At 42.0% G+C, this 24,044-nt stretch overlaps 1 protein-coding gene across 1 annotated transcript in view; it reads left to right on the top strand.

The window, feature by feature from the left end:
- The window catches only part of LOC137347073 (adhesion G protein-coupled receptor B2-like), a 1,240,702-nt gene that overhangs the window by 631,678 nt on the left and 584,980 nt on the right, over nt 1–24,044 (top strand). Inside the window, exons 10-11 of the mRNA XM_068011112.1 lie at nt 16,255–16,449; nt 20,408–20,476. Coding sequence (XP_067867213.1) covers nt 16,255–16,449; nt 20,408–20,476 — 264 coding nt within the window. The remainder of the gene's footprint in view (nt 1–16,254; nt 16,450–20,407; nt 20,477–24,044) is intronic.

Here is a 24,044-nt window from a genome sequence, read left to right as displayed (position 1 = left end):
GATGCATTGCCGAGAACTGAATGCTGTATTCTAAATGGAGTCTAACCAGAGTTTTATATAATTGTAACTTAGCTTACACCATATACGTATTCTACGCTCCGACTTTCACACTCACACACACATGAGGATCACACACAAATAGGTTACAGAGTGATGAAGAATATTTTGGTTTGGATTAGATTCCAGAACAAGTAAAAACAATCTACAGTCTGTGGGGTCTGCTAATTCAATTGTCTTCGGGCTGAATTTGTGGTTCTGAAATCTCTGGCTGGTAAAAGAGCACTTGGAGCTGGTTCACCAGGTTCAGGGTTTTCTTGGAGTCAGTGATGTAGGTGGCTTTCTTCCCTGGGGTCTCTGTCTGTAGCAATGGTTGACTTGGATGTTCTACAGGCAGACAGATTTCGAATTTGCAATGTTATCTGTAGAAAGAGAGTGAGAGAAAGACAGCCCCACTGGTGTCTTGCATGGATTAGCTCCCAAAAGCTTGTCTGCTGTGTGTAACAAAATCTCCAAGTTTTGCACAGACTGGGGAGACTGTCACATGGTTCTCTCAGTACCTTTTTTTAGCAAGGTCCAAAGTCTAAGACCCAAATCTCTCTCAGGTTATATTGTGTTCATGTTTACCCGCCGGAGGTACGGCTCCAATAGTGAATGCAGCAAGATGGCTTTGAATGTCCTGCTAACGAGGGTGATACTGGATAATCTACTCAGCTATCCAAGCCATTGTCCTGGATGGGAGCCATGTTTGACATGCATCTCCAATTCGATGTCCTGAAATGTGAGGCAATTCAGTGCAAGTTGTGGTGGCTATCTTGGCTGCCAGCTTTTTAAAAGTTAAATGTAGTTTTCCAACCAATCAATTAAAAATCCTCATTCAGCATCACATGTTTTCTTGGCACCTCCTCACGACACAAAATGAAATTTGATGAAGGAGCATTTCATTATAAGGGTGTATATAAAAAAAATTATATACACATTCATTCTTAAACACTCACTGCTCAATCTCACACATTAATCTTAGAACTGCTGCAGAAAGCATTGTCTGCAACAGCCATTTCTGGTTTAAGTTTGGAGTTTTGTCATCATCCTTCTTTTGGATGAGGTACCATGAAAAAATGGCATTTCTTTTGGTTACGTGTTATCAAATGGGGTTAGAGTCTCTCGAGCATCAGTCTGTAGTACTCTGGGAATGTTCATCTCAATACACCTGTGGTTGTTTTTGAAGCTTGCAGTATGCAAATTTCCATTACTGCTGTTGGCAAGGTTCCCTGTCTGTCCAAGCTTTAACCCCTTAACTGCTGTTTCCCCAATACATGGCTTTAACCATTCATTTAACCGGCACATTGATAATTCTTATCTCTATAGTGATAGTGGCTGATAAATTGTGTTTTAGCCTCTGTGAGGTGTCTGAGATTTCCTCTGGGCCTTTGTTCCTGCATGAGTTCTGAATCTAAATTATTGGGATTTGGATTTGGTACCTGATCATTGAATTCTTCAGTGGGTATATCCACACTGACCTCACTTTTAGTTTTCTGGTGATTTACACAAGTGCTTTTTTTTTAGAGATACAGCACTGAAACAGGCCCTTCGGCCCACCGAGTCTGTGCCGACCATCAACCACCCATTTATACTAATCCTACACTAATTCCATATTCCTACCACATTCCCACCTGTCCCTATATTTCCCTACCACCTACCTATACTAGGGGCAATTGCTAATGGCCAATTTACCGATCAACCTGCAAGTCTTTGGCATGTGGGAGGAAACCGGAGCACCCGGAGGAAACCCACGCAGACACAGGGAGAACTTGCAAACTCCACACAGGCAGTACCCAGAATTGAACCCGGGTCGCTGGAGCTGTGGGGCTGCAGTGCTAACCACTGCGCCACTGTTTACTTCAGGGCATTTTTCCTTCCCCTTTCCCTTTATTTTGGGGAGGGATTATTTTCTAATAAGCCTTATGTCTTCTAGGACACTACTGCTCGCAGGTGTCTGTCCAGCTTTCACTGCACTCCCCTGTGGCCCTTCATCTAGGTGAGGCATCTCCCCACTTTTGCTTGCCTTTTTGCAAACTTTCCTTGTCCCTGCAGATTTCAGTAAATACTGTGAGCTGCCTTGTTAGGGCTGCTCTTTGTTCTGCATTTAAATAGGAGATGTGGTGTCTAATATTTTCTACCATTTCGGTGTTGGCTAACCGGACAGTAGACGGTTCAATTTGGTAATCCTCCCAGCTCATTCCTGTGTCCCAAAAAACTCTTCTTGATTAGTTTAAGAGGGCCTCTTGTCCATAAACTAATTCAAAGGGACTAAAGCCTGTAGACTCATTGGGTGAGAAATCCCAGCCCTTTGTCCCAGCCATGGGGATACTCATAGCAGTATGCCCTGATCATTGTCTTTAGGGTCTGGTGGTACCGGTCCAAAGCCCCTTGTGATTGTGGTGGTAGGCTGAGGACCTTAGCTGGGTTATGCTCGGATTACCCAAGACTTTTTGAAAGCTGCCAGATATGAAATTCATTCCCTTATCCATCTGGATTTCGGCAGGCAGCCCATATTGGGTGAAGAATTGTGTTAGCCCCTCCACCATGACCTTGGCAGAGATAGTCCCTAGGGAAATGGCATCTGGGAATCAGGTAGCCACATCCATAATGGTGAGAAGATACTAATAGCCCTCTTTTCAGCAGGGGTCCCACATAATACACCAGCATTCTGCTGAACGGTTCCCCAAAAACCAGTATGGGAATTAGGGCTGCAGGTTTTATTGCAGGTTGGGGCTTCCCCACAGCCTGGAACATGTGGCAAGTCTTACAGAACTCCACCACATCATTGTGGAGTTGTGGCCAATCAAAATGCTGCGTTATGCTGGCTTGGGTTTTTCTGATACTGACATGTCCAGCCATTGCAAGTTTGTGGGCTATTCTTAGTATGTCCTTATGGTACCTCAATGGAACCACTATCTGGTGAACCACTGTCCACTCTTTGTCTGCAGGTCTGTGAGGAGTCTCCACTTCCTCATCAGCATCTCATTCTTTAAATAGTAGCACTCTCAGACTCTCTCTGCTTCAGCTTCGGTTTGGGCAGTCTGTGCTAACTTTTTTAATACTGGATCAAAGAAGACCTGTTTAGCCCATCCTTTGGGCCCTCTAACTTCCCAAAGAAGGTTTCAGATAACCAGACAGCAGTGTCATCTGTCTGCAGTGCCAGGTCGGCCTCCTCTGATGGAGCTTGTTTGGCCATGGACCGGGTCACCAAACAGTCAGGGATATTGCCGGGAACCTTCCCCTGCAACTGCTCTCTCTCCCTGACCTATTTCAGTCTCTCTAAAACCACTGGGGACCACCTTTGCCCCCGCCAGATCATTACCCAGGATCAGGTCGACCCCGTCAACAGGTAAACTAGAGACAATCCCCACGGTTACTAGTCCTGAAACGTGGTCGTACTCCACGTACACCCGGTATAAAGGTATAGGCATATACCTTCCTCTGATACCGCTGGCACACAAAGTATTCTTTCCCCTTTGCCAGGTTGTAAATCACTCATGCCTGGTGAGTTACCACATACCTATCCAACTCTATACCAGGCTGTAAGGTACACACAATGCCAGTATCTGAGCTGGTGGCTGTGAGTGTCAGATCAAGTGATGGTGCTTCCCCATCACTGGAGTGGGTTTGCTCTCTCTCTTCCTTCAGGGTGTGCTGCGACTGCCCAGGTGGGAATCCTTAGGTATCTACAAGTATACAAGCAGAAGGGGAGGGTTGGGCTGAGAGAGGGGGATGGGGAGGAAAGCATGAGGTCCATGGTCGCACCATCTCCAGCCTTCACTTCATGGCAGATCTCAGGATGAGGGTGAGGAGGGAGTTGAGAAGAGGCATAAGACACTCAACCTTGATGGTCTCTTCGATGCCAGTTGCCACTGGCTCTGTTGCACCTGGCCCAATGATTTGGCATACCATCTCCTCCGTTCGGCTGATTGGATGGAATCATGGCATTCCTACCCCGTCCCCCACAATCCCAGTGCTACTCCCCTAGCCCCCCACTGCTTCTTGTGTGTGGGTAAGATGCAGGATGTAAATGTTTGCTGTGAGTCCTGACTGCTAGTGCGTATTGCTGGGTGAGTGATGGGGGTATGACGCACTGAGCAGTATGAGAGGCTGATGTTTTGGTGGGTATGGGAGGTGATGTTAGGTGACCTTGACCGCATGTGTGTCATTAAGCATCCTCAGGCATTGCTGCCAGGTCCTGTGGACCAGATTCCAGACAATGGCCTCCCTTGCAACCTGCTTCCACTCCCTTCAGAGGGTCTGGCGTGAGGGTCTCCTGGCCCACTGTGGAAACATGGCCTTTCCTTTGAGTGCACCTTGGAACTAATGCCTTCAGCATGGCATCACTGAATCTTGGAACCCTCATCTGGTGAGCTGGTGCTCCATTTTCTTCACCTTCAATCTTCAACTACGTCTGTTTTTGCAGCCTTCACTGCTCCAGTACATCGCCCCCTTTAAGAGGGGCAAATTACCTTTAAGTACTGGAGGCTAGCTAGCCCCACATGCTCTTAGCCCCACCTCCACCCCATTGTGCATGCACCCATCCAGCAACAAAGGCCACTCTCAGCTGCTTGCTACAACCATATGAATGAGGAAGCAGCACAAAATTTATGTAGCACTAAAGCAAAATACTGTAGATGCTGGAAATCAGAAATAAGAATGGAAAATGCTGGAAATACTCAGCAGGTCAGATAGCATCTGTGGAAAGAGAAACAGAGTTATGTTTCAGGTTGATGATCTTTCATCAGAACTATCAGAAATTTCTGACAAAATATATGTGCTGTCTACCTCCACCAGGACTGCATGGGAAGGTCACGAATCACAACCCCTAAACCCAAATCACAGTGGAATCGAAATTCTAGCTCACTAACTTTATAGCAGAGCTGATACATAACTTGGTAGTGCATGAGTACACTTCTGTCACTGACATAATCTTGGGGAACTAAATCATTCCTCCCACAGTGGCTGTTTCATTTAGGGCAGTGTGCAATCATTTTTTAACAGGACAGATTTTGCTTTTAAACTACACAATGGGCTGAATTAAGTGAACCCGTTGCAGTCTCAGCGTTGGACTCGGAAATGTACCCGTTGCCCGGCCGGCCTACTGGGATCACGCAGTGGGCGGCCATTTTACATAATGGAGGTGCGGGGCCTGGCCAATCACGCAGTGGGGGCAGGATGCGAGATGCCAAATATGGCACAAATGACTCCAGAGCAGGTGCTGGGGCCATATGTAAAGCCCTGCCAGTCCTGCTTGCCTTGCTGCCTTAGACTGCTTTGCTGCTTGCTGTTCACTACTCAGACCGATGTTGGAGAGACTCCAGGATCCCAGAAATAGACCCTATAGGATAGCAGATGCAAGACACAGGATGGTCCCACAGTTTAGAGATGCCTCTCTTGAGATTCTCCTCCAGGCTGTAAGGGAAAGGCGATGGCAAGAAGAGGTCCTCCCGCATGACCAAGCAAGTCTGGATATAGATCACTGTAGAAGTTAGCAGCCACGTGGTCACCCCCTGGACATGGATACAGTGCTGCAAGAGGGTTAACAGCCTCTTTCATTCTGCCAAATGACTGCTTCATAACTCTCTCCTTTTTTAGAATTGCAAGTGGCTACGCAGGAAGAAGTGGGACGTGGGGAGAGAGGCACTACAACTGCGCTGTAATGTAGTGGATTATAACACTAGCCCCTTTTTGGGGCTATCCCGGATCAGGCGTACTTCTCAGATGATCACTCTCAACTTAAGGTTGAGAAAGACAGATCTTAAAAACACTTTAATGGATCTGAAGGACTGATCTAACTCTCCTTAAAGGAAAGGAACCAGCTGAGAATATTACCATCCTCCAGATAGCCTTTTTAACAAGTTTCAACCAGATTATAATAACCTGGATATTATGAGGCTCTCCTCAGTAATGTACCTCCCCACCAAAGAGTGTATGGAGACGAGTTCATGAGTTAACAATACAGAAGACTATGTGAGACAATATAAGTTCTAATTTATATAAAATTTATTAAAAAATGGAACATGCAATTCACAGTTGGTAAGACAGTCAATTGCAACATTCAAAGTTCTAGGTAAATATCGAAAATACAATCTTATTTCTAGTAGAGAATCCTGTTTTTAATCCAAATATTGTTACAGTAAAGTATTTAAGTAGGATATCCATCATTTATTAAAGTAACATTTACCTTAAATCTCTGAGTAGAAGACTGCAGTTAGCGAGATACTTCTGTCACAGTTAAGGGGAGAACTATCATCGCCTCACTCTAATAGTCATAACTTTACAGTCAGAGATGTTGGAGTGACTCCAACAAATCTAAAAATCCAATGTGTGCTTCCAATATTTATACTGTTTTTCAAGTTGCATAGCTAATTTCTTACGAATGGGGGTGTTACCTCAATTGTAAGTATGTTTGTCCCCCTTTATTTACCAAATAAGGCTGTATAACTTAATTTCTAGGTAAAGTACAGCCACTTTGATTGCTAAGAAGGGCTGAATAACTATTCATTTCTAGGTAAGGTCCGAGCCTCTTTGATTTCTAAAAAAGGCAAGCTGTGGCTTTGTGATGGTAAATTTTCCATTAGTCATCTAACTGTATTTCAAGATTATAATCCAGTTTTTGGGCTTGGTTAGCTTTGTCAAAATTCAATTGACTGTGGTTTACAGCTATCAGCATAAAACCATCTTATCAACTATTACACTGTGGTAGCTTTCATGACAGTTTGCAAAACGTTATCAATGTTTTACCAATGGGTGAAGTTCGTGGGAATGAAGCTGCCTCTATGGTTCTAAGATGAGACAAGCTTTTTAACACAGAGGCATGTCCATTTAGTATTATAGAGACGAACCTTTTTCACCTTTTAGGAAGATGAACCTTTTTAATTTTTTATAATCCCTTTTCATAGGAAAATAACTCTTTTAACCTTATAACCTATCATTATGGCCGGATTCCTTCACTCATGAGCAGTATGAGTGCGAGCAGCAAGGCTAGGCTCTCTTCACCAAGTAATGATTTTTTAAATTCTTTCATGAGATGTGAATTTTGCTTGCAAGGCCAGCATTTGTTGTCGATCCCTAATTGACAACTGAGTGGCTTGCTCGGGCAGTTAAGAGTCAACCACACTGCTGTGGGTCTGGAGTCATATGTAGGCCAGACCAGATAAAGACAGCAAAGTTCCTTCCCTAAAGGACATTAGAGAACCAGATGGGTTTTTAAGACAACAATAGTTTCATTACTGAAACTAGCTTTTAATTCCAGATTTTTATTACTTCATTGATTTTAAATTCCACCACATGCTGTGGTATGATTTGAGCCCATGTTCCCAGGGCACTGGCCTGGTCCTTTGGATTATGAGATCAGTGACATTACCTGTGACACTACACCTGTTTCCCTGCAATGTCTCTGGGCAAGACATTCAACAGAGTGCCAATGTTTATCAAATGAGGTTTCAAGAGTACAATGAACAATTTCAATACTGTGAGATTTAGAATAGTCTAAGTGTGCACTACAGTTCTGCTCCTCTAAATCATCCCAAGGCCAATGTTTACAACTCAGACAGATGTTTGAACAATGATGGGTAGGAATGAAATTTGTAAGGGTGAGGCATTCAAGCAAATCAAGGTGAAGTCTCAGTGTCTGATGAACTGGCTGAAGCTTGGCACGCTGAGCCACATCCTTGAAGATTAGCAATCAATAGTTGAATCCTGTTGATAAGGTGGTGGATTCAGTTGAAGTGCGGTGGCAGAAGATGAGTTTTGAATGTCTGTTTGTAGGCTTACAACAAGGTTGTTCAATACTGTGATCGGATGTCATTCTCAAACCCGAAGAAATCTATTTTATCAAAAAGGTCTCCAAAGGTAATTGTACCGTATTTCACTGTTGGAGAGAAGTTATCATTTTACAACCAAAATGAGGATCATGATCCCAATCAGATTGAGTACTGGAATGCTGTATGAGAAGACACCAGAAAATACTTCCAAATGCTCCTGAGTATGGTATCAGTGATCCATTCAATAGCAGATTTAGTAACAGAAGCTAACCCTGGTATTGCTTCTATAATACCTTGACCTATAGCCTGAAGCCAATCTGGAGCTTGCCAAATATTATTTAATGCAAATTGCGACAGCAAGTGTTCTGCCCTTTTAACAGTATCCTCGACTGAGTAATTAGTAAAGGTGAGAATTGGTTCCATGCCCTGTAACTGTACTTTGCTTGCTAAATTTAATAGGTGCATAAATAGTACTGGGGGTATAGGAATTTCTGGATCTGGATGATTTAACATATTGGAGACTGTGTCCACAACAAGTAACATTTTTAGAGGATGGTATCATCCTGGTGCCTATGTCCAGACCACAGTAGCAACACCTGGAAGTCGTAATGACCGCATAGGATCCATTCCCCAAAGAGAAGTGTCACTAGTAATTTGGTCTAACTGGTGTAGAGGTAACAGGGCAGTTTGCCTTATCTGAACCTTTTCCGCATTGCTTAAATTTCTCCCATTTATGAGAGATAAGGAATCTCCGCATGAAGGAAATCATATATCATGGAGGTAGAATTGAAAGTGGAATTAGGCTCCAAGTGTGGATGGGCCATCCAGTCATATGGATTCTAACTTTTACCAGGGCCCTGAATACCCTGAGGTCTTAATGAGGCCTAAATTAAGGATCTTCCACTGCTTGTAATAGATTTCTGTTTGTTTTATCAATGGGACTATAAGGAGGATATCCAATTTCCATTTGGTATATTCAGCTAACCAAACAGTATCTCCGAGTATGGCTGGCCCAGTGGGAAGGGAACTAATATTGTGAACATGAGATGTGAGTTTAGCAAGGACTTTTTCTCCTATGGTATTGAGCCCAAAGTCATTGAGGAAAGAATCCCTATACCATGGCCAAAGAACCTAATTAGAACTGAAGTTTTAAAAGGGACATGTGAATAGCTGCCATAAGTTTAATGCCCTCATCTGCGGAGAGGTGTTCTTGCTGGATAGTTCGAAGGCCAGTCACTATAAGTGATTTCTGTAGGTTAATAAAATCCCCAATCTTCTTGAGGCTGTGATCTGGATCTCTGTTCCATTGATTCAACATGAGGACAGATTCTGCTAACAGCAGAGATGACAGTTGGAATGAGCGCGTGTTCAACAATGTAGAACGTTTCTTGCGACGTAGGAAATGTTTTGATGAAGTCTGCAAAAGATTGATTTAAAGGTACAACTGCTCTAGAAAAACATTAGATTGGTATATCAGGAGAGAAGTAGTATCAATTTTGCCCCAGACATGAGTCAGAAGGGAGGTAAGGTTTGATAGCATCTGCTCAATTCTGAATTTGTAAGGTTATGTTGGCATAAACCAATATTTTTTGTTGTGAATTCTTGACTGTACCCCAGCCGATGTCCTTACACCTGGAGTAAAGTGAATAAACTCAGATGTCAGAGAATTTTGATGTGTCTTGGATAGAAATGCCATTGAGAATTTGACTACCTTTATAACAAATATATATCCTATTGGAAGATAACTTTGCAATACTGTGTTTCCTTTGTGCCATCATACTTGACCAAGTTTATAGTGAATGGGTCCGTCCCACTCGTTACCACTCATTCAGCTGTGAGTCGATTTAAACCTAGAAAAGTATCTGATCTCTGTACTTCTGCAGGAATTTGCATAGTGTGAGTTTAAGTCATAAGACATTTCTGGCATTTCGCATACACTGCCTGCTTCCGAAGGTCTTTCACAAAGAATTATTCGCTACTGTTAGAATTCCAATCTCAGGCAGGCAAGATCCATCGAGTGATACTTGTCAATTGATGAATTGGAATTTTTTGTCTTGCAGTCTTCAATGAGCATTTGATCAATCTTATTCATCCCATTATAAGTCTAAGTATTCTTAAAGGAATCAGAATAAAATTTTGAGGAATAAATTATTGTCAAATTGTAGCAACATCAACAGGGAGTGAAATCATGGGTTTATTATGGTGCCAAAGGCGGGATGATGGAGCTAAATTAGACAGGACATATTGCCGAATAGAGGAAGTGGATCCGAACACAACTGATTTTTGGGGTGATTCACAATGATACAGTTCAATATTCATAATTCTTTAAAACAGAAATCAAACATTCCCATTTGATTCCAGGCATTACAATATTTTGTTTGTTTTTTCTCTGTCTTAGATGACATTTTAATTTCTTTAAAGTAACTTGCTAAATTACACTGGATTTTCAACATCTCAAAATATTCCAAATTCAAATAACAGTGTTGCTGGGGTGACAGCTTTTGTTAATGTTCCATTTCTCGCCAAAAGAGCCTTGTTTCTCGATGTTCATAGAAACCACCTGGACTTTTTTTTCAGTTTTCTAAAAATTTGATTATTCCCTTAAATATCAAATAAATTCCGCTTTTGAATGCTTGAAATACCTACTCATATCAATTTAATGTTGTTTATCGATTCCGATTTCCTATGCGCAGGCTTGGTGGTATTGCATGGTGTTTTACATTAAAGACAAGTGCTTGCAACTATTTCTCCATCTAAAACGCTTTGTCTTGGAAGATAACAAATAACAAAAGTTTTTGAAAAGGCAAAGTCTTTAGTCCAAATTGTGACTATGCTGTGACATTTGATGTCTGCAGTTAAGTTCTTAAATTCTTAAAGCTGCTGAATTCTTGCATCAGTTCTCATGTGGCCCTGGAAACCATTGTCACCTGTTTAAAAAAACCCACAAAGAATATTGTGGCTTTGCTCCAAAGCCCAATGGGTTAATTTATCCAATTATATCTGTCAATTTAAAATTTAATAATGTCCAATATATAAATTTTACTCTCAGCAATGTGTGGTGGATTCAATGAAACAAACAACCGCTACAGCAGGGTTAATTTCTTTGCTTATCTCCAAAGGGGCAGAGCAAAACATTCAAGATGCATCATTTTATGTAACTTTTTTTTAAAAATCCCGATCGAAAAAGAACTAAACTCCACTTTAAGCTGTTTTTTCCCCCAATTCTTTTTGGTATCCTTAGGGATTGAAAACAACAAGATCATTAGTAACATTATCAATTTCAAAGGAAATTATCTCCTTTGGAAGACAGCATTTTAGATTAAACTCCAATTTTTTCCAAACTTTTAACATCTTTTGTAAGAGGTATCTAATTCAAGGATTTTTATTTGATATAACCAGGATGATTCCAAAGTCCAATTCACAGCAATAAACATTTAAAATTCAAAACCGTGAATGTTATATGAGCAAGCCTTATATCCAGAATTAAAGACTTCCTCAAATCTTGACATAATTACTTGGAAGTTCATTGTGGCCACCGATGAAATTCCAGTTTTCTCACTTAACAGGTCAGTTAACCTTAATAATCTAAACTTAATTCAGACTTATAAACTTACAATACTTATTAATTACACACAGAACAGAATAGCACATGCTTTTTTTAAAGGAAAGGTAAATTAGGTCATTTTTCTTGTTCTTTCTTCAGGTGCCTTTTCATATTACTGTAATAAAACCAAAACTAAAGAAAAAGTTATTTAACATTCTTGCAACAAAAGACTTAACATGAACCTCTTACACAAACTTTAAACAGGCAGAATGTTTCCCATATCTCCTTTGCTTATCCATTCTCTCCCTTAAACCAATATCCAATTCCTGATGTTTGCTACTTTAAAAGTCAGTAAGACATGTCTTTAATTTAAACTGCAAAAAATAAGCAAGAGCAGATTTTAAACTTTGGTCCAATTAAAGCAGTGTTTTAAACTTCAAATTGGATTTCTGCCAGGCATCTTCAAGCCTTCAAGGCTGAAGCTTATCTATTACAGAATTGTTAATTGCCTTTTCACAGTTGCAAAACCAACTTTTAAAATAAAATACAAAACATTACACCAGCATCTTTATTTTAAAATGTAATTCAGTTTTTATATCCCATTTCTGGATGCACAATCTTAAATTGAAATTAACACACTCAACAATCACTTTCACATTTACTCAATTACAAACAACTTCGAAAAACTGATTCCTGTAATGGGTTATGAATTCAAAGTACCAAAAATCTGTGTTAAATTCCCTGTCCAGATCCCAAGGAACACACAGGTTCAACGAGTTCACAACCAAAACATGACTCAAGGTTCCCACAAACATATGCACGTGTAAAAATAGAATAAGTAACAGACTCATGCTTTCAACATTTGAGCAAAACTACAAAGGGTTAATGACTGTTGGCTCCTCAGAACACAGGCTACACAGATAAGGACATTCATTCATGGGAGCTTCCAACATTCACACATTCAAATAAAAGACACTGTGACTTTCTTTTACTCACTTTAAATTTCACTAAAACATCTCAAATTGTCCCTCTTTCCTCAATCTGATAACTCTCACTTTCCCACTCCAGATCTTCCCAATCTACGTTCTAACCACCATCCTCGTAGGAGGCTGGGACTGTTACTGCAGACACAATTGCCCATTGTCTCCCAATCTTCTCTGCAGTTCCAAATGTTTTTTGAAACATTCATTCTCCTCCTCCTGTTGTTTCAACTGGCGTTTAGCTTCCTGAGCATCAACCACGACTGTGCCAGCGTTCAGGTTAGAGACATGCCGTCGTCGTAACAGAACGCCGTACGCTTGTGGCACAGCTCCAAATCCTTTTGTGTTGACTACTTTATCTCCATGCTTTTACATTTTGAGGTTCCTTATCTCATTACAAGGCAAATCTATGCAAAACCTGTTTTCACTGTCTGCTCTCACCCTTGTGCTGCAAGTAAGCATTTTAAAACTTGACATAATCTCCCAGAATTTCTCTGCCTTGACATCTTGTCCATACTGTGCCTTATTTCCTAAGTTTTTCCACTGTACCATACTACAACGAAGGGTTCCAATAAAGCTAAGTGTTAGTTTATGATAATAAGTTAGTTGTTAGTTTATAAGAGCTGGATTTTAACAAATAGTCTGCTGGTTAGTAACTTTTAATAACCTAATAATCTTACAAGCCATTCAAGTAGGTCATCATAATGCTAGCACATTAAATAAAGTTAATTCAAACCATATTGAGAGACAGCTGCATATGTTAGAAGTCTGATCATATTTGTGCAGATAAATGTTTCTGTTGAGTATTTCCCATTTAGACTGAGTCCCAGAGCAACTAGCTAAATGAGCTATTCTACTGAGATTGTCTGTATCTGCAGTGTATGCACATCCTGATTCAGGCAGGACACTTCTCCACGATATCATTTTTTAAAGACTTTAAAGCTTTACGATTTAGAAATGTATGTTTCCGCAAGGCACCTGGAACAAAAAATGTCCGGTTGTCCATATGAAACTCTAAAATGATCTGAGCACGGATCGATTCTTTTTGAAGTGATGCGTTTGAAATCCCTTTTTTTTAACTTAAATTGTCATCATTAGTGCAAACTGAGCGTGTGTGAATGTGTAGTAATTTGGTGCTTCACTGCTAGTTACATGTGCATTCACTTCTAACTCCTTAAATTGCACATGAGGTACGAGTTGTGCAAGTTACAGCACCGACCTAACATCAGCATTTCTTTTTTGCTTGTTCAGCCACAGTTAGTCTTTTGTGCACATTTACTTAGGCTTGCCTTAATACAAACAAACCATTAATTATGTCCAACAAATGCACAAGTAGAACAGCGGAGGGAGCTGGCAGACTGCACAGAATGGCTGTTGGATAAGAAGCACAAAGACCAACAGTGAATGACACTAGGAGGTCAGAGAGATGTCACCAATACTTATTACCATCCCTTGCCATGTATGTACTAGAGGTGAGTCACCTCACCAGCAATTATGTGTGAGGAAGCTGTGCCTCCCTGGCGCCATATTCACTGAATTGTGTCAGGGCCCTCTTCAATCCTGTACTCTACACAGCATCTTCAGTAATCCAGATTTCTTGGCACCTCCATATTCTTTCCAAAGGGCACTCCAAATTGTGCCCTTCACAGACAAATTCTCTCCACCTGCACTATTTATAGCGGGTTAAGTGGCTATTTGGATGATTCATCAGCATCTTCGTCACATTATTCAAAGACTCTTCCAAATGGCTTTTCAGTTGCCATTCTTTCTTATGGAAAATCCATTTAGGAAATCATGCCTTCATCGAGATGTTGCAACTAACAATTAACAGTAATTGTCTCAGTAATACAAGGAACAATTCCACAATCAGCAACACTCTTTCCTCGGAGTTTGAAAGCCGTAGGTTCAAACTCCACAATAGAATTGAGCACCAAATTTCAATTGACACTTCAGTGGTGTACCAAAGGAGTAGTGCCATGTTTTGGATGAGACATTAAAAGAAAGCTCCTTCTGCCAGCTCAGATATGTAAAAGATCGCATGGATTATTCAAGAAAGGGTAGTGCTCTAGCCTACATTGATGCCAACAATGCTCAAAACAAATGATCTCGTCCTTTATTCATTTACTGTTTATGGGACCTTGCTGTGCAAATTTACTGTGTTGCTTACATAACAACAATGGCAGCATTTTGAAAGTGACCATTGGACTGTCTGGCACTTTGAGACATCCTGAGGGTGTGATAAGATGTGTTTAAATGCAAGTTCTTTCCTTATTTGTTATATTTATCAAGATGATGTTGCTTAACTATGGCAAATTGCGCACATGTTCAATGCTTTCATGCTGAATGACTCCCTGTGCTGACCCACATTTCCCCTCCTGCCATTCATCACGATGCCATCATGCTCCATGGGATAGAAAAAAATCATGAACAACACCGACCTTCCGATTCACGAAGACTTGAAAAATTCACCAAGAAAGTACTTAAAATTGTACCAGCCATTCTGAGGAACAGCAATTGATGTTCATGCAGCTACTATCAACCCACAATCCGGATGGATGGAATTGTGGGACACATGCAGCAAAAAAGAACCAGCACCTTATCACAGGTCCAACAACAGAGGTCCCCGGCTTCAACCTTCCTTTAAGACAGTGAACATCACTCAACCGAATCCACACAGGGTAGGGCATGACGATGTGACCACCATAAGTGGAAGATGAGGGACGACCTGAAGTGCGATTGTGCCAGACCATGATCCTGCAACACATCACATTAATGTGCCCACTAAGATCTGTTGCGGGAAGCACCTAATTTCTCCACTCGGCATCTCAGAAGGTCATCGAATGGATAGCCAAACTAAACATCCCATTAGACAAGCTTTTGAGGGAGAAGGGAAGAGAGGGTTACGATGATAGATTTAGATGAGGAAAGATGCAAGGCTCGAGTGGAGCATAAACACCAGCATGGACTGGTTAGACTGAATGTTCTATTTCTGTGCCATATATCTTATGTAATCCTATTGTAAGATGTTCCCATCATACCAAACTCATAGTAGTAGTATGTAATTTTGCTATGCCTCTGTAATCAAACATAAATATTCTTTGACAAACATGCTTTCATCATCATAGCGCCTGTTGATTACCAAGTATTTGTGAGAAGGGAATGGACCTATTGTTGTCTACATTCCTTTGTACATTTGCAATCTGTTTACTCACATCTTCTCATTTCATTAGTTCAGCCTGTAACAATTATTTAGTTCTACCTGGTGGGATGTAACAATGAGTTCTTCTCTGGGGTTACTCCATTTTCTCAAGATACTCCCAGTACAGTTGGTGGTTTTCCATTTCTATTGTTGGCTGTGCATTGAGATTATTTTCCTGAAATAGCTTCATTGAAACTGATTTATCAGGACATCAAATTCTGCTCTGCAGACACAGCACTTAGGACACTGAATTCTGTCAATAGGAATAGTGCTCAGGAAATCACATTTTGTTCTTTTGATACAACATTCAGGGTATCACTCTCTGCCTTGTAGAATGCCATTCTTCCCTTTGTTTATACTAACCAAGTTATATTCTACACTTCAGAGCATTTGAAGAATTTATTATGTGTTATAAGAAGCATGGCATATTGTGAGCATTGTATCTAAGGGCAGAATGTAATACCTTAAGTGCTGTATCTGCAGGCCTGAAGGTGAGTCCCTGAGAACTGCTGTAAGTTAAACTAATGAAATAAGGAGACATGAGTAAATTCCCAGATTGTCAGTGTACAAATAAATTAATGTTGGAGAAAATGATTTAAAAATAAGGATTATTAATCACTGTTTGTATGTAACTAATAGTTAATTCCATGTCAGCAAATGTTCAAGTAATCTGATTGTTCTGAGAGATGCTGTTTTGAATGTCTGTATGTCTGTTTTATTTAGATCCGAGAACACCTGGCTAAAGGACAGCGCACCCTGGCAGGAGAGGGCATGACACAAGTTATAAGGACTATGCTGGGTTTAATGGAGAGAAAGAATTTCTACAGTGGAGATCTCTTGTTCTCTGCAGACATATTGCGGAATGTGACAGACACGTTCAAGAGAGCCAGCTATATTCCTGCTTCTGGTGATATACAAGTGAGAATTATAATTAATGACTGATGTTCTACATGCTTAATTTTGTACATTTTCCATTGTCTCCAAGGTATGCATATTAGGATGCCCTATAGAGCTTGCAAGGTCATACAACAATCACATATACAGACATTGTTCTTTTTATAAAAATATTGTGTTTGGATGTAAGTGGCATTGACATAATCTGCTCATTACTACTCATTACTAGTTGCCCTGAGTAGGTGGCTGTGGGCTGACTTGAGCTGCTCCAGCCCTTGTGATGAAGGTGTTGGTAACACATTGGTGCTACTAGAATCTTTGGCAGATGTGGAGTTAGGGGACAAGTAGCAGAATGGATTGCTAGCTGACTTTAAGACAGAAAGTAGAGGGTAGTGGTAAAGGGTCGTTATTCAGAGTGGCAAAAGCTGGGAAGGTGGGATCAATACTGGGACCACTGTTGTTCAGAACTCAGTGATTTAGAGTTTGGAATCAAAAACACAATTTCCAAATTTGCAGATGACACCAAGTTGTTTGTGGTTAGTCAGTCCTGAAGAGGACTGCAACAACTTACAGGAAGATTTATCAAACTTGCAGAATGGGCATATAATTGGCAAATGAATTTCAACATAGATAAATGTGAGGGAGAACATTTTGGCAAGAAAAATAAAGAGGTTGCATATCACTTAGAAATATAATGTAAATGTGATGGAGGAACAAAGGGATCTGGGAGTACAAACACACAAATTGCTAAAAGTAAAAATAACAGGTTAACCAGGCCATAAAAAAAGCAAACCGAGCACTAGGGTTTATTTCTAGAAGGATAGAATTGAAACGTAAAGACATTTGCTAAACTTGTATCAAACCTCGGCTAGACCACACCCTGGAGTACTGCATAAAATTCTGGTCGCCATATTGCAAAAAAGGTATAAAGGCACTGGAGAGGGTGCAAAAAGATTTACAAGAATGATACCAGAAATCCAAGGGTTTACCTATCAGGAAAGGATGAAAAGAGGGTTGAGGGGTGCCTAATGGAGGTCTTTAAAATTGTAAAATGTTTTGAAAGAATAGACACAGAGAGAATGGGCTGAATTTTATGGGCTCTCTCGGGACTGGAATTGAGGTGGGGGAGTACATAAAATTGCTTTGGAAGGTGGGGCGGAGTGCCCATTGCCTTCCTGACGCCTTCCAAGTTAGTCTGGGGCAGGGAAGGCTCCTATCCCAGGCCAATTGTGGCCTTTAAGTGGCCAATTAATGGCCACTTAAGGGCCTCTTCCTACCTCTCCTACTTATTGGAAGACGGAGAGGCACGCTACTGCAGGGAGACACTCCCAGTGGTGACTGCCATTAGTGCAGAGCTGCTGGCCTTTCAAGCAGCTCTGGAGGTGGGAGATTGCCCTGAAAGTGACTGCTTTCCTGAAAGCAGGCAGTTATTTGCCTGCCCACCATTAAATAACTACAGGGGTCTAATGGAGGGCAGAGGCAGTGTCTACCCCCCCCCCCCCACCCGCCACCACCCCCCCCCCCCCCCACCATCTGGCCCATTGCCGGGCCCCCATCTTCAAAACAAAATTTAGCCCAATGTATCCACTTGTGGGGAAGAGCAAAACTAGAGGCCATCAATAAGACAGTCATGAGGCCATCAATATAAGATAGTCAGCAAGAAATCAAATAGGGAATTCAGAAGACACTTCTTTACTCAGAATGTGGAACTCACTACCACAGGGACTGGTTGAAGCGAATAGTACAGATGCATTTAAGCGTATGAGGGAGAAGGAAGTAGGGGATTATGCTGAGTTAGATGAAGGAGGATGACAAGCGACTTGAGCAGAGGATAAATGCTGGCATAGACTGATTGGGTTGAATGGCCTGTTCCTGTGCTGCATATTCTGGATAAAGAATTCAAGGATTCTGACTCAACGACATGGAAGGAACAGCGATCTATGTCCAAGTCAGGATGGTGTGTGATTTGGAGGTGACAGTGGTCCCATAACATTGCTGCTTTTTGTTCTCCTTGGTGGCAGAAGTTGTGTTAGAGGGACATGCTATTGAAGTAGCCTTGGTGAGCTGCTGCAGTACATCCTGTAGATTGCACATACTGCAACCATGGTGCCCTGGTGATGAAAGAGTAGTTATTGGGTCCAGTAGCATGGTGGCCAATCAAGAAAACTGCTCAGTCCTGGATGCATTGTTATAAAAGTGAGATGATGACATTGTACTCATGTATATCTACTTTTTTGTGCCTGGATTACAGCATTTACATTTTCTCCAGCAGTTTTGTTTCTTATATTTTTTATACTGTTGACATCCAGCCCTACCTCTCGACCAACTCTCTTCACCCCTTCACTTTCTCTGTGTTTGGCATCCAGTTTTGGATTACCTTTAACTTCCTCCAAATATAGGGAAGACCAAAACTAGCATTGTCAAATCCAGCCAGTAATTTATCTCCCTTGTCACTGACTAACTGTACTAAAGAGTGACACATCACCAGGATCAGATGGTTTCCATTCCCAGGTTTTAAAAGAAGTCGGTGAGAATATTGCAGGTGCCTTAACTATAATCTTCCGAAGTTCCCTCGATTCGTGAACCATTCCTTTGAGATTGGAAAATTACTATTTAATAAAAGTGAGAAAGAAAAGCCATTGAATTCTAGATCAGTTAGCCTAACATCAGAGGTTGCTTAACGAAAGGCCGGGCCATTTTAAATCTCATGCCTCATTTAAGTATGGTAGCACTGTCTCCCACCCAAAATCGGCAGGACTGATATCAGGGCCAGTGGGCGGAAACGGGAAATTGGGACAGAAGCCTTCCTGAAGGAACAGTCCTCGGCATTACCTCAATGCTGGGCAAAGACTTTGGTACCTGAAGGAGAGGCAAGGTTAAGGCTTGGGGGCGAGGGTGCAAGGACTTATTGTCAATTTACAAAACTTACCATGGCCTCTTCTGGCCAGTCAGTGCCTTCTGCTATGGTTCAGCTGTCGGGGACACACATCTGGACCTCCCCTGGCTGACCATTAAATTCACTTTTGAATGCAAAGTAGGCCTCTGCCTACCTGTAGCGGAAGCCTTGGCTGATTTGAAGATTGGCAAAGATAAAATGGCACTAGGTGAGAAGGGAATTACCTCAAGCCAGTAAGTAGAATCGGCCTCTCCCACACCCCATTTTCACTGGGCAAGGGGTGGTTAAAATCAAGGCCATTGATTTAAATGAATTGTTCAGTGTATCCTGCATACATCAGTAAATAACTGCAAATATTATTTACCATAGTTTCGTTCTCCTGGTTCTACTAATATCCATAACCCATTGCAGCTTCACTCACAGTTTATGAAATTATTTAAGCTGCACAGTGAATTTATAACAGTGCAGCTCACTGCCAGCTATTACCCTGGGGATTAACCATTGAGTGGTGGAAAACCTTTTAGGCCTATAAGAAATTGCAGATGTTTTCTTTCATATCACATTCCAAAAGCTCTATGATTTCTTTTTTATTTGTTCATGGAATGTGGGTGTCGCAGGCGAGGCCAGCATTTATTGCCCATCCCTAATTGACCTCGAACTGAGTGGCTTGCTAGGCCATTTCAGAAAGCAGTTAAGAGTCAACCACATTGCTCTGGGTCTGGAGTCACATGTAGGCCAGACCAGGTAATGACAACAGATTTCCTTTCCTAAAGGACATTAGTGAACCAGATGGATTTTGACAACAATTGACAATGGTCTCATGGTCACTATTAGATGAGCTTTTTTTTTGTTAATTCCAGACTTTATTAATTGAATTCAGACGTCTTTATCTGCTGTGGTAGGATTCAAACCTATGTCCCCAGGGCATTAGCCTGGGCCTCTGAATTACTAAGCCAGTGACATTACCAACTCGCCACCGCCTCCCCCGATTTGTGAATGATCAACATTATAAAATAAATATTTTGCTAAATGAGAGGGAGAGAAATGAAAGAATTACATAATTTCCATTCTTTTCTATCTACCCAGAAATTCTTTCAGATTGTCAGCTATATGCTTGAAGCAGAGAACAGAGCAAAATGGGACGATGCACTGCAGGTAAGTAAGTCCCTTCTATACAACAGTACTCTGGGATTGTTCATGACTTCCAATAGGCTGCATTCAAGTGGCCAATGTTGTTTGTGCTGGCATAGAGGTCATAGCTTAGCTCAGCTCAGCAATGCTGGCAACTAGTTTATTAAATGATAAGTTTATATAGTGTAGTATTGGTAAGCTGTCACTTATTCCCTTTGAACTGCTCCAGGTTCTTGCTGAGCTGTCTCTTATCATAATGACCTCCTCTTACCACTTACCTAAGTGCCTACGACCGTTCCCTCGGATCCTGAACATCACCTCCAAGGATGTGCGATTGGGCTCCTTCCTGCCAGCCTCCTAGCTATTTTCATTGGGAAGATGGTAATGAAGCCTGGGAATTAAAATGACTCAGGCCTCATGCTGATGCTGTCATGGGTGATACCCAGCCCCTGGCTCCTCATGCTCAGGCCCAGAGTTAAAATCAAAGATCATGTTTCTCTAGCCTCCTTCATATCAGATAGTCAGCAAGAAATCAGTGTTGTGTCCAGAAAGCTGTAAAGTGCCTTCACACTTTCAATGGTTTCAGACCATAATCTGTGCCCCCAATTTGTTACCTTTACATTGCAAGTTTCGATCTTAATCTTGTTTTTCTCTTGTCTTTGCTTTTGGTCGGCAGCTGTTCATTATTCTGCCATTCACCCCTCCTCTGGACACATCTTTATTTCTTGACTTGTCCCATTACTAGTCCCTTTGACTCTGCCGCACCAATTCTTTTTTCATTTCATGCCTCCCACTTCCGCTCTATCACAGACCTTCCCTTTTGTTCTTTTTCTACCATCCTCCATTTGACCTAATTAAAACCTATTACATTTCTAATGTTTCCCAGTTCTGACGACAGGTCATCAACCTGAAACGTTAACTCTGTTTCTCTCTCCACGGATGCTGCCAGACCTGCTGAGTATTTCCAGCATTTCCTGTTTTTATTACCTTTGTCATTCTGCTTTGCATTGCCTCCAGAAGTTAAATGTTTTCTTTGTTTCCTGGCAACCAGAGCTGGACACAATACTCAATTTGTGGTCTGACCAAAGCACTGCACAGTTTGATCAGGACTTCCTCTGTCTTGTATACTGATTTGGCTGTGTAGTGCACTATGGTGTTAGCTTCACTGATTATTATTCTGTATAGGTTGCACATGCTGAACATCGAATCTACGAAGGCTCCGAGATCTCTTTCAACTTCCTCCTCAGCTATATTACAACACTAATTGCGGAAAATGTATGCTGCCTATTTCTTCACCCTATAACCAGTACTTTAGACTTGCCTGCATTAAATTTCATCTGCCATTGTTTCGCCCACTAATGTGGAACATTGTCAAATATCTTTTGAAAGTCTCAGTACTCAACATTGTAAGGTTTAAAGAAAGAGAGAACTTATATTTATAGAGCACCAGTCATGTCCTCAGGATATCACAAAACACTTTACAGCCAATGAAATACTTTTGAAGTGTAGTTACTGCTGTAAGGAAGCACAGCAGCCAATTTTCAACCAGGTAAGTTCCCACAAACAGAAATGTGTTAAATGACTAGGTAATCTTTTGATCATATTGATTGAGAGATGTAGGCCAGGACACCACCCTTACTCTTTTTCAAATAATACCTTAGGATCCTTCACATCCATGGGAGAGAACAGATGGGCCTTGGTTCAATGTCTCATCTAAAAACAGCATCTCCAACAGGACAGGACATCCTAAGTACTGCACAGAAGCATTAGCCTGGATTATGTGCTGAAGTAAAAGCAAAATACTGCGGATGCTGGAAATCTGAAATAAAAACAAGAAATGCTGGAACCACTCAGCAGGTCTGGCAGCATCTGTGGAATGAGAAGCAGAGTTAACGTTTCGGGTCAGTGACCCTTCTTCGGAACTGACAAATATTAGAAAAGTCACAGGTTATAAGCAAGTGAGGTGGGGGTGGGGCAAGAGATAACAAAGGAGGTCTAGATTGGACCAGGCCACATAGCTGACCAAAAGATCACGGAGCAAAGGCAAACAATATGTTAATGGTGTGTTGAAAGACAAAGCATTAGTACAGATTAGGTGTTAATACACTGAATATTGAACAGCAGCAAGTGCAAACCTGAAAAAAAACAGTGGGTAAGCAAACTGAACAAACTAAGATGAAATGAAATAAATGCAAAAAAAAATTGTAAAAAATGTAAAAAAGAATGTAAAAAAAAAGGAAGAAAAAATAACTAAAAATGAAAGTAAAATGGGGGGCTGTCATGCTCTGAAATTATTGAACTCAATGTTCAGTCCAGCAGGCTGCAGTGTGCCTAATCGGTAGATGAGATGCTGTTCCTCGAGCTTGCGTTGATGTTCACTGGAACACTGCAGCAATCCCAGGACAGGGATGTGAGCATGAGAGCAGGGGGGAGTGTTGAAATGGCAAGCAACCGGAAGCTCAGGGTCCTGCTTGCGGACTGAGCGGAGATGTTCCGCAAAGCGGTCACCCAGTCTGCGCTTGGTCTCCCCAATGTAGAGGAAACCACACTGTGAGCAGCGAATACAGTATACTACATTGAAAGAAGTACAAGTAAATCGCTGCTTCACCTGAAAGGAGTGTTTGGGGCCTGGGATAGTGAGGAGAGAGGAGGTAAATGGGCAGGTATTACACCTCCTGCGATTACAGGGGAAGGTGCCCTGGGACGGGGACGAGGTGGTGGGGGTAATGGAGGAGTGGACCAGGGTGTCGCGGAGGGAATGATCCCTTCGGAATGCTGACAGGGGAAGGGAGGGGAAGATGCGACTGGTAGTGGCATCACGCTGGAGGTGGCGCAAATGGCGGAGGATGATCCTTTGGATATGGAGGCTGGTGGGATGAAAAGTGAGGACAAGGGGAACCCTGTCACGGTTCTGGGAGGGAGGGGAAGGGGTGAGGGTAGAGGTGCGGGGAATGGGTCGGACATGGTTGAGAGCCCTGTCAACCACAGTGGGGGGAAATCCTCGTTGAGGAAAAAGGAGGTCATATCAGAAGCACCGTCATGGAAGGTAGCACCATCAGAGCAGATGCGTCGGAGACGGAGAAACTGGGAGAATGGGATGGAGTCCTTACAGGAGGTAGGGTGTGAAGAAGTGTAGTCGAGGTAGCTGTGGGAGTCGGTGGGCTTATAATGGATATTGGTAGACAACCTATCCCCAGAGATGGAGACAGAGAAGTCGAGGAAGGGAAGGGAAGTGTCAGAGATGGACCATGTAAAGGTGAGAGAAGGGTGGAAATTGGAAGCAAAGTTGATAAAGTTTTCTAGTTCGGGGCGGGAGCAGGAAACGGCACCGATACAGTCATCAATGTACCGGAAAAAGAGTTGGGGGAGGGGGCCTGAGTAGGACTGGAACAAAGAATGCTCGACATATCCCACAAAAAGACAGGCATAACTAGGACCCATGCGGGTACCCATAGCGACACCTTTTGCTTGAAGGAAGTGCGTGGAGTTGAAGGAGAAGTTGTTCAATGTGAGAACAAGTTCAGCCAGGCGGAGGAGTGTGGTGGTGGATGGGGACTGGTTGGGCCTCTGTTCCAGGAAGAAGCGGAGAGCC

This window comes from Heterodontus francisci, chromosome 31, assembly GCF_036365525.1.
Source record: "Heterodontus francisci isolate sHetFra1 chromosome 31, sHetFra1.hap1, whole genome shotgun sequence".
In the NCBI taxonomy this organism is placed as follows: domain Eukaryota; kingdom Metazoa; phylum Chordata; class Chondrichthyes; order Heterodontiformes; family Heterodontidae; genus Heterodontus; species Heterodontus francisci.
This window is presented reverse-complemented; position numbering and strand designations above follow the sequence as displayed.